This window comes from Pelodiscus sinensis, chromosome 4 (assembly GCF_049634645.1).
Source record: "Pelodiscus sinensis isolate JC-2024 chromosome 4, ASM4963464v1, whole genome shotgun sequence".
In the NCBI taxonomy this organism is placed as follows: domain Eukaryota; kingdom Metazoa; phylum Chordata; order Testudines; family Trionychidae; genus Pelodiscus; species Pelodiscus sinensis.
The window spans coordinates 28,925,496-28,938,551 of NC_134714.1; the positions used below are offsets into that span (position 1 = coordinate 28,925,496).

The 13,056-nt window shown below is 39.7% G+C and overlaps 1 protein-coding gene across 1 annotated transcript; it reads left to right on the plus strand.

Annotated features, from left to right (window-relative positions):
* Positions 1-816: 816 nt before the first annotated feature.
* Positions 817-12,082, plus strand: LOC102455909 (alpha-1-antiproteinase-like). Its single transcript, XM_006133682.4, has 5 exons — positions 817-931; positions 4,429-5,086; positions 6,862-7,132; positions 10,086-10,233; positions 11,839-12,082. The coding sequence occupies exons 2-5, from the start codon at positions 4,444-4,446 to the stop codon at positions 12,028-12,030; spliced, it is 1,254 nt and encodes a 417-aa protein (XP_006133744.2). The 5' UTR covers positions 817-931; positions 4,429-4,443; the 3' UTR covers positions 12,031-12,082.
* The last annotated feature ends 974 nt before the right edge of the window (positions 12,083-13,056 follow it).

Here is a 13,056-nt window from a genome sequence, read left to right on the forward strand (position 1 = left end):
CATCATAAGCAGACAGTGCTCTGCCAGTCCTGAATGGAAAAGATGGTGTTGGCACTAAAAAGGAGATCACAAAAATAAACCAGCAGGCCTATTGTTTTAATTAAACTGTGATCATTTTGTAAGTTAAAATCATTTCATAAGACTGCTGGCATTCTGGATTTTGCCCCATCAAGCCTGATTCTGTTCTTGATTCTTAAGTGAGATTATAAAAGAACTAGAACATAGCTGACCATTATATTTGCCAGCCAATGTGCTAATCATTTTTATTCACTATAGCAAGCACAGTGGAATTTGCTAGCCACTATAACAGCCTAAAATCACTACAATCCTAAAGGAAATATTTTTATTTATTTTGAGGAAGAAATTCTCAGCTACTTCCGGTGTCAATGAAAATGTAGATAATTAGTAATAAGTGGTTAATTTTATTTGTAGTTCATGCATAGGGTAAAAACTACAAGTTTTCTGGGATGGAACCAATCTCAATTTACACTATTAAGAAGAGAGCTGCCTTCAGGATTTAACTACTTGAGGTTTGCCATTAGGCCCCAACCAATACTATACACATGTAGTTTTACTTGCTTGAAACCAATGGGATTATTGAAATGAATAAAGTTATTCATGCATATAAAAGTAGTTGCAAGAGTGGAGCTTTATCATTTGTTGTCACTGTGGCATCCCCAGAAATAAGGTGGATTCCTATGACCAAGGTGCACAAACCCACAGAGCATGCAAACACAGCAAAATTAGATAACTCTCTAAAACTAACATCATCACTGTTTGCTCAGTGCAATCATTAAAGCACTAACCCTTGGTTGACTTGGTTAATCATTACTAGATGACATTTTGCTTTAATAATGCTTTTCAGCAGTATAAATAGCAAAGCAAAATACAGCACAATCCTGGCAAACACACAGTATCCTTGGAATCTGTTGTAAGTAATCATTTTACCACTGGACTTCAAATGTGTATTACCAGTGTTATATGCAATTTATTTTATGCCATTTGATTCACATGGTGGTGCCTTTTGTTCTGTTTGGTACAGTGAAATCTGTCTTGAGTAACCATTCCAGGGAGCAATAATCATGGTGATATTTAAAATGCAGTGAATTCTTTAGCTGATCAGAGCACTGCAAAAGCACTAATTGACTAATTTAACAATGTGTGGGTAAGTAGTTATATGGCGACATTAATTTAATAGAGACTTAACACAAAAATATCCCATTTAGGCTGTGCTACTTTATGAATGAAATCCTGACTGCACTGGAGTCAGGGGAAAACTGCCATTGATTTTAATAAGGACAGAAAGTAACACCGTGTCTTGGGGTATCACTCACGATTTTATTGCAAGTTTTATAATATTTGGTATGTTTCTTAAAGTCCAGGCTCCAGGAGTTAGATGAGGGTACGAGCTTAGGGTTAAGGGAGGTTAACTTAGATATTAGGAAACCCTTTTTTTTAACTCTAAGGAATAAGCTTCCAGGAAGGTTGTGGAATCCCCATCATTGCAGTTTTTAAGAACAGTTTGGACAAAACTGTTCACACATACAGAATGAGAAGCGACTGTCTAGCAAGGAGTATGGCAGAAAGGGACGTAGGGGTTATAGTGGACCACAAGCTGAATATGAGTCAGCAGTGTGATGCTGTTGCAAAAAAAGCAAACATGATTGTGGGATGCATTAACAGGTGTGTTGTGAGCAAGACACGAGAAGTCATTCTTCTGCTCTACTATGCGCTGGTTAGGCCTCAATTGGAGTATTGTGTCCAGTTCTGGGCACCGCATTTCAAGAAAGATGTAGAGAAATGGAAGAGGGTCCAGAGAAAAGCAACAAGAATTATTAGAGGTCTAGAGAACATGACCTATGAAGGAAGGCTAAAAGAATTGGGTTTGTTTAGTTTAGAAAAGAGAAGATCGAGGAGGGAAATGATAGCAGTTTTCAGATATCTAAAAGGGTTTCATAAGGAGGAGGGAGAAAACTTGTTCATCTTGGCCTCTGAGGATAGAACAAGAAGCAATGGGCTTAAACTGCAGTAAGGGAGGTTTAGGTTGGACATTAGGAAAAAGTTCCTAACTGTCAGGTTAGTCAAACACTGGAATAAATTGCCCAGGGAGGTTGTAGAATCTCCATCTCTGGAGATATTTAAAAGTAGATTAGATAAATGTCTATCAGGATGGTCTAGACAGTATTTTGTCCTGCCATGAGGGCAGGAGACTGGACTCAATGATCTCTGGAGGTCCTTTCCAGTCCTAGTATTCTATGATTCTATGAAACACCTGTCAGGGATGGGTGGTCTAGAATTATTTGGTTCTGCCTCAGAGAAGAGGTTTATTGATCTTTCTAGGACCCTTCTGGCCCTACAGGGGGAATCTGAGATTTTTAAGTAAATCTTTCTTAAGTAAATCTCTAGCTCTCATGATTGCAAAGGAAACCTTGAAAGTGTGACCCCCCCTTAAAAAGTAAAAGGAGTTCGGTGGCACTTTAAAGACTAACAAATGTATTAGGGCATATGCTTTTGTGAGGTACAACTCAATAGCATATGAAAGCTTACGCCCTAATACATTTGTTAAGCTTTAAAATGCCAACAGAGTCCTTGTTGTTTTTGCTGAAACAGACTAATATGCCCCCCCCCCCCCGATCCCACTGTGTACTATAAAGGGTCAAAGCCCAGAAAGTAAATAAAAAGAACCAAAAATGTTTGTTTGGGGTTTTTAAACTCGCATGATTGTTATATCACCCCATTTCATTATTTTTGAGGGCCTGGCTTGTGATTTTTTAATACCTAAGGCTGACAACGCTGAAAGAACCAGGTCCAAATTATATTTGATTCTGACTATGAATTGAAAATTGCAATGCAACATGATGAACTATGAAAATTAACCAGTCAGACACAAAAACAACCAAAGCGAGAAAAAAAACTATTATAATTTTGTAGTGAAATATGAACACTAGCAATACAGAAAAATGGAATTCATATTGAAAGTAAAGCTGTAATTGAAACATCCTGTCTGAGCTACTAAAATAACTTTCTGAGCTAGGACAGTTAAACTAAATATGTATCTCAAATTCCAAGTACATATAAATTGGCTAATAAATCTGCCCATATACAATTCCAATAATATTGTATATTAGGCATTAAAAGAGATGAGAGCAAAGAATGGAGGGGGCTTTGACGTGAAATTAAATATTCATGGATTTTGATAATACTTAGATAAATTATGAGTAGAGCTGAGCAAACAGTTCACAATTAATAATTTATCCAAATGAATGCAAAGCATAGACTTGCAGTGAATCTGTGAGCAAATTAAGCTGAGGTTCATGATATATGAGAGTTGATTTCTTGTCAAATGGTTTTATTCATATTGTTTGGCAACCATTTGCTCCCAATATTCAAATTAGAAGCTTTGTAAAGCTAGTCAAATAAAACAGGAAGTATTGTTTTTGTGTCCTGACTGGATGAAAACTCGAGAATATCCATTTAAAATAATACGTGTGTAAATTTAAAACTTGATTTCTATGAACACTTGCAGATGTTCTACTTTTCTGAAATATTTACAAACAGAAGTCAACTTTTCACAAACATTCATGATTTAAAAGGATCAAATATTTACAGAACGACAATAAAAAGATGCAAACACAAATTAAGTATATTCATCTGAAAAGTAGAGTGACTATTCACTGAAAGTATTTTGTAATAATATTTGCTCTATTCTACTGCAGTATTTTTCTATTTGTGGAATGTAACATCACACTTTCTAGAGTGGTGTTTCTACTTAGCTATCTCACTGTTACACAGAGTGTAAGAGTTTTTTTGGAAATGCAGCATCTTGTAAACCTAACACTAATTAGAGTATTTAAAGGCAGGGAGGGATCATGGAGGAATCAGTTCATAGGCAATAAGAACCAGTCCAAACATGTCCCCTTAACTTATATTCCATTTTGGATAGTGATTCCTGCCTGCCTAATTCTTCCCCTTTTCTTGATGAAGGAGATGTCTGGATCTCCTAACTCAGTGGCCTCCTATTTTGAAAAACCTTAGAGCCTTAGTGTCAAAAATAGTCTCCAGCACTGTAGTATTTTGGGTCACAAGATGTGCCATACTTTAGACAGGCATGTGTCCATACGAGTAAAGTTTCATCCATTGCATATTTTCCCCGCTCTATCCTTTGGCCTCAATTAAATACACAATATCTTCAGTGACCTATCCTTGCTTCTTCAGCATTAACACTGGATGGTTGTGGGGATGAGGGAGCATTCAGGAGAATTGTGGCGAGCTAAATTCATCATTAAGAACAGAATTGGGCCATACAAAAACTTAAATCAGTGACAAGATTATCACAGGATCGCTTATTACATGGGGATGAGACACTAATTTTCATAATTAAGTTTAATTATTTATACTTACTAACCCATTTGTTTTTTCCACACACAGTAGTTCCACTGGAAGATGAAGCCTGTCCTCTATCTGTGTTTGTTACTTGCTGGGCTTCATACTGTTGCCCATTGTGATCACCTGCCTGACCACCACAATGGACATGGTGACCATAAAGATACAGATCATGAAGAAAGCCATAAGAATCATGCAAGCAAACTATCTCCCTGCAATGCTGATTTTGCATTTAGAATCTTCAAGCAGATTGCCTCAGATGCACCAGAGAAGAATGTTTTCCTCTCTCCTATCAGCATCTCTACTGCCTTTGCAATGCTGGCCCTTAGTGCTAAATCAGCCACCCTGACTCAAATTCTGGAAGGACTTGCTTTTAATCTGACAGAGCTTCAGGAGCAGGAGATACATGATAGTTTCCATCATCTCATCCACATGCTAAATCATCCTGACCGTGAGCTCCAACTCGACATGGGGAATGCCCTATTTCTGAAAGAAAAACTGAAACCACTAGAGAAGTTCCTTGCTGATGTCAAAAACCTGTATGAAGCAGAAGCTTTTACTGTCAACTTCAAGAATACTGCAGAGGCTCAGAAACAGATCAATGATTATGTAGAGAAGAAAACACATGGAAAAATTGTTGAATTAGTCAAGGATCTTGATCCAGAGACTGCAATGATTTTAGTTAGCTACATCTTCTTTAAAGGTAAGTAGACATATACATTACAGACAGATGTCTGTTTAATATAGAAGCTTCAGATGGCTAAGTATATTTGGTCTTAGAACCTAACAGAATAAAACTATAGGGCTGTGTCTAGACTGGCCAGTTTTTCCGGAAAATCAGACGCTTTTCTGGAAAAACTTGCCAGCTGTCTACACTGGCCGCTTGAATTTCCGCAAGAACACTGACTTCCTACTATCTGAAATCAGTGCTTTTTGTGGAAATACTATGCTGCTCCCGTTCGGGCAAAAGTCCCTTTTGCACAAAACTTTTGCGCAAAAGGGCCAGTGTAGACAGCTGAGATTTGTTTTCCACAAAAAAGCCCCAATCACGAAAATGGCGATCGGGGCTTTTTTGTGGAAAAGCACATCTAGATTGGCCACGGATACTTTTCCACAAAAAGTGCTTTTGCAGAAAAGCGTCCATGCCAATCTAGACGCTCTGTTCCGAAAATGCTTTTAATGGAAAAGTTTTCTGTTAAAAGCATTTCCGGAAAATCATGCCAGTCTAGACGTCGTCTAGTTCTTTTGTTATCATTTATGGGTAAATGTCCAGATTGTTAATCTTGTACACTGACCTCACCTGATAGTTCTCAAATCAGTCCATTATGATTTCAAAGAAGTGTTCAAGTAGAAAGAAATGGGTGGAAAACCAAATGTCCACCTTCCTGTTCACTTAGTGGCAAAAAGCAGATACAGGATCACTCCTCTATGAGAGGAACACCCCCTTCTCACCCAAGGCATGCAGCAAACCTGCATCATCATTGAATTTTGGGGCAAAAGGAGGTCTATATCATTCCCTTACAGGTACTTCTTTCATCCGCAGCTAGAGTTTTGTGTGGAGAGTGAATGTTACACCCCTTGCTTCTCCCCATTTTTGCTTGTAAACATTAAGGGATGAGTGAACTACCTGATCTTTCTTAACCATCTTTTCCACAGGTTGCTTGATTCCAAGGTGGCCAGTCTACTGCAGACCAATATTTTTCAGACGTGCTTCATGACTTATTAGTATGACCATCAATGCTGCCACAATATGGCATTGTAGAATGAAACTAGTCAGTATAAGCAGATTAAAGCAAGTTTTAATGCCCACTATGGTCCTGATCCAAAACCCACTAAAGTCAATAGGAGTCTTTCCATTGAAATGAATGGGGTTTGAATCAGGACCTCGGACTACAACACAGGTAAAGTGGGCTTCATCTATAGAGTTGCACGTACCTTACAGTGAAACTACATGTGCTCTCCGGAATAGAATGTGAGTCTGTAGCATCTGAATGACCAGCAGCCATCACTCTCCAGCTGCCCAGCTCTGAAGGCAGCACACTGCCAATAGTATTGCAAAAGTACAGGTAGCAGCACTGAAACCCTTCAACCATAGTTTTGCAACCCAACTACTTTAGGGGTCAGGACCCCTTCAATTACAACACTATGAAATTTCAGATTTAAATAGTTGTGATCATGAAAATCACAACTTTTAAAATCCTACGACCATAAAATTGACCAAAATGGACTGACTGTGAATTAGATAAGGCCCTAGGCATTGTAAAGCTTATTGTAATTCTTAATGTTTCTGGGGTGCTCCACACTGGTTAGATATTTCTGTAGCCTAAAAATAAAGGCATGTTGCAAAACAAATAATCCATTATACATAAAAATGAGCTTTTGAATGCAGAAACACATAACCTGACATGGTTCACCAGCACTACAAGTGTAATTCCTCTTTTCCAAAATATTCAACTGCATTCTCTTTCTTTCTGTTAGGCAAGTGGGAGAAACCTTTTCAGCCAGAGCACACTACAGAAAGAGACTTCTTTGTAGATGAGAAAACAACTGTTAAAGTTCCTATGATGCACAGAATGGGCATGTTTGACTTCCATTTTGATGCAGAACTATCTTGCACAGTGGTCCAACTTCATTACAATGGAAGTGCTACAGCATTTTTTATTATGCCTGAAAAAGGAAAAATGAAGCAGGTAGAAGATATTCTGCAGAAAGAAACTGTGTCCAAATGGTCACGCTCAGTCTGGCGAAGGTAATCTTTCGGTAATCACGTGGCATTTCAAAATATTATGGAGTCATCCATTCAAATATGTGGGAATGGCACATCAGGCATGCTGTTTTACTTTGAAAAGTTAAACACTGAAAATAGCACCTGGGGATTCCATGTTTGTCATCCCTCAGTGACTTTAAATCAAACCTGCTCAGTTGAATCTTTTTTTTTTTTTCATTGCCAATCCTGCAAACTCACCCTGAGCTTTCAGAGTCAAGCTGGATTCTTTTTTTGGCTCAGGCATCCCTATCTATAAAGATCCTGTAATTGGAATATATTTAATTATTCTTCCAGTGATACATGGTTTGGAAAAGAATCCAGCTATCTCACCCAGAGCTGCAGGGCAAGTCAGGCATAAAAAGTAGTAAAAGTGTGTTTGAATCATTCATGTGCTCAATTTGGTTGAAGACGCAGACACGAGTTCTTCAGTCACTTTTCAAGATAGGAAAGCATTTTGAAATATCTTGACAAATTGCCAGCAGTATTAACACTTTTCATAGGCCAGAATCACAACTACCAGGGAATTTAAGCACATGATTAAACACTCCGGCTACGTGTACACTGGCCCCTTTTCCGAAAGGGGCATGCTAATTTTCAACTTCAGAATAGGGAAATCCGCGGGGGATTTAAATATCCCCCGCGGGATTTAAATAAAGATGTCCGCCGCTTTTTTCCGGCTTGGGGAAAAGCCGGAAAAAAGCGTCTAGACTGGCCTGATCCTTCAGAATAAAGCCCTATCCGGAGGATCTCTTATTCCTACTTCAAAGGAGGAATAAGAGATCCTCCTGAATAGGGCTTTATTCCGGAGGATCGGGCCAGTCTAGACGCTTTTTTCTGGCTTTTCCCCAAGCCGGAAAAAAGCGGCGGACATCTTTATTTAAATCCCGCGGGGGATATTTAAATCCCCCGCGGATTTCTCTATTCTGAAGTTGAAAATTAGCATGCCCCTTTCGGAAAAGGGGCCAGTGTAGACGTAGCCTCCAAGAATTTCATTCTCTGAAACAAGAAAACTATGACAAACTCTTTAACCTAGTGTATGTCTACACAGCAGAATTTTTCCAGAAAAACGTGTTTTTCCAGAAAAACTACACTCACATCCACACTGCAATTACATTATTTCGACAGAAAGTCAAAAGAACGCAAGGGTTTTTCTGACAGTGCTAAACTTATTTCTATGAGAAAGAAGCCTTTTTCCAAAAGAGCTCTTTCGGAAAAAGACGTGTGTGAACAGGGAAAAGGGTTTTATTTCAAAAGAAGAGGATTCCAGGAAAAAGCACAGGTGCCCTGGTGGCCACTGTCAATAGTAATCACAAATTAAATGTGAGATAGAACCCAATCAATGTGGACACTATCTTTTGAAAAGCAGATCTCTTTTTCGATGCGCTTTTGCTGTGTGGATTCTCTCTTTCAAAAGTTTTTGCCGGAAGATCTCTTCCAGAAAAGCTTCTTCTGAAAGAAGCCTGCAGTCTAAACATAGCCCTAGAAGACAAGGGGTGATGGCACACTCAAAATGTATTACTTATTCATTTTTTAAATCTGAAGAATACTACAAGTGCTTGTCATAGACATTTACGAGGATCATTCAATTACATGATCAGAGTTATGGTAATTAGCGGATTTCCTGATTTTCTAGGGTTTTATTTTTCAAACTATAGTTGTCTGATGAAGTTCTGCTAGCTCCCACAACTGGTCTCAACATCAGTTACAGTGTTCCACTGCTGCAATTTGTTGGGGAGAAAAGAAATTCTAGCACCATTACAGAAACTGTATAAATCAAATCATGACTTTCTCTACAGCAGCCTTTAATTCTCATTTAACAAAGAGTTTTGTTAACTAAAATAACTGCAGTTTTGTAAAGCATTTGGTGCAGCATCTAACAAAATCTTACTAGATAAATTAGCTTGCATCAGTTTGGATATGGGCATGGGTTAAAGCAGTGTAATCAAATGTGCAGCTGAAAAGCAAAATGGACCTGATCTAAGCCCACTGAAATTAATTGGGATCTCCCAATATATGACAGAGGGCTTTGGATCAGGTTCAAAGTCACGTTGAGCCAGGAGTCCACTGAGGCAGAGATCTGTGTTAATCTTGGTCATATATAACCAGCAGATTTACAAACCAGATTGGTTTTCTGGTGCTGTTTTGCTAGATGATACTAAATGGGGATGTGCTGCAGAGTCATTGAGGACACTGAAATATAAAGCATCACAAAGGATTTAGAGATATTGGGCAATAAATTGGATAGCAGCTGGTAATGAGACTCTTAAAAATAGTTAATATAATTCTCAGCTGCAAACTCTGGAGCTAAATTAATCGTTGATTTAAGTCCAGTGAAGAGCAAAAAAACGTGAAAGACCATGTGAACTAATAGACCGGTTCTAGGCTTGGCCAAATATCACCAAAGTCAGGTGCATTACATGAGAGATGAGTTAGGCCCATTATCTGCATTGCCATTTGAAAGCATTGGAAATCAGAGGGACAGTTAGTATGTACACAAAGGAACATGCCTACTCCCCGAGGTTTTTCTGTACATCACAGAAGCTAAATAACTTGTACACTGTACTCTGACCTAACTGAAGTATTTTAGACTAACAACACATGTAAATGGTATCATGAGCTTTCATGGGCACAGCCCACTTCTTCAGATGACCAGAGTTATGAGTAGGGGATCTGAAAACTCGAAATAAATAGGAGATGGGAAAGGCAGGGGGGAGGGGAAGAGAATAATGCTCTGTCTCCCACCCTCCTTCCTGTTTTTTCTTTAAGTATCTGGAGAATGGGTGCTAAACTTAAGCAGATAAAGATCAAAGTCAATAGATAGATTGCTAAAACAGGAAGGATACCACTCAGACAGCTGTTAGCACCCTCATTGATAGAGTCCCCACCAACCTAAATCAAGCCTAAATCAAGAATCTTGTGTTTCTTCTTCTAACAGCTCAGTAAACCTGTACATCCCAAAATTTTCAATCTCTGCTACCTATGACTTAAAGAACCATCTCATCAACATGGGCATTACTGATGTGTTCACTGACCAAGCCGATCTATCTGGCATAACAGGAGAGCGTGAGCTGAAGGTGTCAAGAGTAAGTGTGCAAATTCAGGGGTTCTCTTTTCCTTTTAAAAAAGACACATTAAAATGTACCTTGCATAGCACAGTGTCACTATGTCAGATCACCAGTCACAATGGGACAGTTTAATTCCTGGGCTTAACTTTGTTAGGTCAGGAGGTTTACACCACGGATGAATTTGGCCTGATGTCAACCTGGATTTCAGATTATCCCTTTGCTCTGAAAAGCTACATCTACTCTACAGTGGGGATTGATGCTCTGAGACTGATCCATTAGCAGTTGATTTAACGGGTCTAGTGAAGACCTGCCAAATGGATCTCAGATCACTCTCCAGTCGACCCTGTTACTCTACCCCGGACAAGAAGAGCAAGGGAAGTCGATGTGAGAGTTTCTCCTATTGTCCCCCTCAGGTGTAAACCCTGCAATCATGGTGTAACTCAACCTACAGTACATTGACTCCAGTTACATAATTCACATAGCTGGATTTGCATACCTTAGGTTGACTTTCTGTCATTGTGCAGACATAGGATAAGGTGTCTTTTCTTCAACAGTCCTGTAACCCTTTTTGAACCAGTCTTAAGACACCTCTGCTCCAGGACATATGTGAGTTCCTCTCCAGCAAAATGAGAGGGTGAACTGGCAGCCTGATTCTCAACAGAAGCTGCCAAAGATATTTGGAAGATACTGTCCAGCCTCCTGCTTCAGGAAAGCAGGAGTGGAGTGCAGGCTGGTCACCCCACTGAGTCTGGAGGAAGTACATGTTGGGGGTAAGAAACGGAAGGGCATTCCATGCCTTCTCCCATCTCCCCACAAGAAGGCAAATCAATGTAGAGATATCATGAAAGAGCGGGGCAGAGAAGGAAGAAAAGAAGACAGGGTTCAGAGATATGTTTCAGATAAGTATCTATGTTTCTGGACTGATTTCTGGCGTTATAACTGGATGTCATTTATAGTGGCTACTTAGATATATTTGCCCAAATCCCTTCAGTTGTTTCCTTTCCCCCAGGCATAAAGAGAGTAATAAAAGCAATTCAGAGGCTTCTCCTATATTTATTAGTCTCAGAGGGCATAAGAAGTAATTAAGTCTTGCAGGAGCCTTGTGCTGGTCCTCTGCACACAGGTGAATTTCAGCCCCAATCCCTCACAAGCCAGTTCTCCATCTCTTCCAGAGATCTTGGAGATCTGGGAGTGAGGCTATTTTTTGTAGACTGAAACAAAATCTTTTTCATGAGTGGAGGGTCATACACGTCCATCATGTCCAGTTTGGGGCACCACAGTCTAAAAAAGATGCAGACAAATAGGAGTCCCAAGGAAAGCAGCTACAATGCCCCCAGGCCCATCCTTCTGCCTGAGGCCCTGCTCCTTCTGGGGGGCATAGAGCCATCCCCCCTGCCTTGCCCAGGGGTGTGGTGAGTCTGTCAGCCTCACTAGATTCTCAGAGATGTGGTAATTAGAAGAATAGGAAAACTTCCTCTTTCTGCAGTTTCCATTCAGTCCTGTCCAGCTGCCCGCTCCTCCCCAATAGACTTTCTAAACAGCTCTGAAAGCCATCAGATTCACCTTTACTTGTAAGTTACTGTTCTCTGTTCAGAATCACAGAGTGTGCTTTATCTCCCACAGGCTGTGCATAAGGCCGTGCTGAACGTTGATGAAAGAGGCACAGAGGCAGCGGCAGCTACTGCCATTGAAATAATGCCGATGTCTATGCCTCAAACCATTGAATACAACTGTCCTTTCCTAATGCTGATTTTTGAAAAAACTACCAACAGCACACTCTTCATCGGAAAAATAAATAACCCTCTCGAACATTAAGTGCTATCAATTCAGATGGCTATTACTAAATAAAGAAGCTTTGCAACCTGAAGTATTCCTTGCTTTCTTAGTGGATATTTTCTCTCAGCATCAGAACCACTAGCAACTGATGCTGAAAAAGATAAATCGGGCTTAAGCAGCATGGTTATCTGATGTGGGCAGGAAAAGTGTTTTTTAATTAGAGCAGCAAGGAACAAAATTCTGATAGCTGAGAATAAAGAGATTTTTGTAAGATTTCTAGATTTCTCAGCACACAGCCATGGTGATTTGCATCACAATAGAAGCCTCTTGTTTAAATTTTGGCTGTCAGCTAATGTGTTTTGGATAAAATGATGAACCATTTTGTGTCTCTATCATAGCTGGAGATGTAGCACTATTCTGGGAAATGAAGGGAGCTGGTGAATGGGGAAGGAAGGAGAGGAGAGAAAGCAAGATAGGAGGCTAGCATTTTACGTTATCATTGGGAATGGGTAAACTTATTTTAAGCGTAGATAAGAAACTTTTCCCTCCAATCTCAAGCCTGGGCTCATTAATAGAATTGAGCAGGCACCAAGTCTTTCATATAGTCTGAAATGTGCAGCTTCATGAGAAACTTCAAGTACTAATAATACACCATGAAAAAGGTTGTTCTCACAAAATATTCAACCAAGAGTTGTACATTCTGCAAGCCTGGATAGATTGGGTGGGTATTTGAACTTCAACTCTGTTAAAGGTGCACCCATCTCATGAGTCAGTGTGGAGAAATAGCTGGATGAGCATGTGATACGTTTTCGCTAGTAATTATGCAAGCACTGGGGAATCTTCATCGCCCATTGACAGACTCCTTTTAAAGGAGTTGAGGAATGAATATACACAATGGGCCAGATCCTCATAACCAGATATGCAATGCCAGATTCCAGCCTAGTTCCAACTTACAACTAATGCAGATTTAGTGCTGAGTTGCCTAGTACCTCCAAAGGACTGCTCAGGCAACCAAATATTGGACAGGTGTAGCAGCCACACACTCGCTCCCTTCCTCCCACCATA

What these genes read in the sequence shown, in the direction of transcription:
- LOC102455909 (XM_006133682.4), top strand. Translation starts at nt 4,444, where the DNA reads ATGAAGCCTGTCCTCTATCTGTGTTTGTTACTTGCTGGGCTTCATACT. An exon ending in TCACGCTCAGTCTGGCGAAG is followed by an intron (nt 7,133 to 10,085) that starts GTAATCTTTCGG and finishes TTCTTCTAACAG; the next exon opens with CTCAGTAAACCTGTACATCC. An exon ending in GTGAGCTGAAGGTGTCAAGA is followed by an intron (nt 10,234 to 11,838) that starts GTAAGTGTGCAA and finishes TATCTCCCACAG; the next exon opens with GCTGTGCATAAGGCCGTGCT.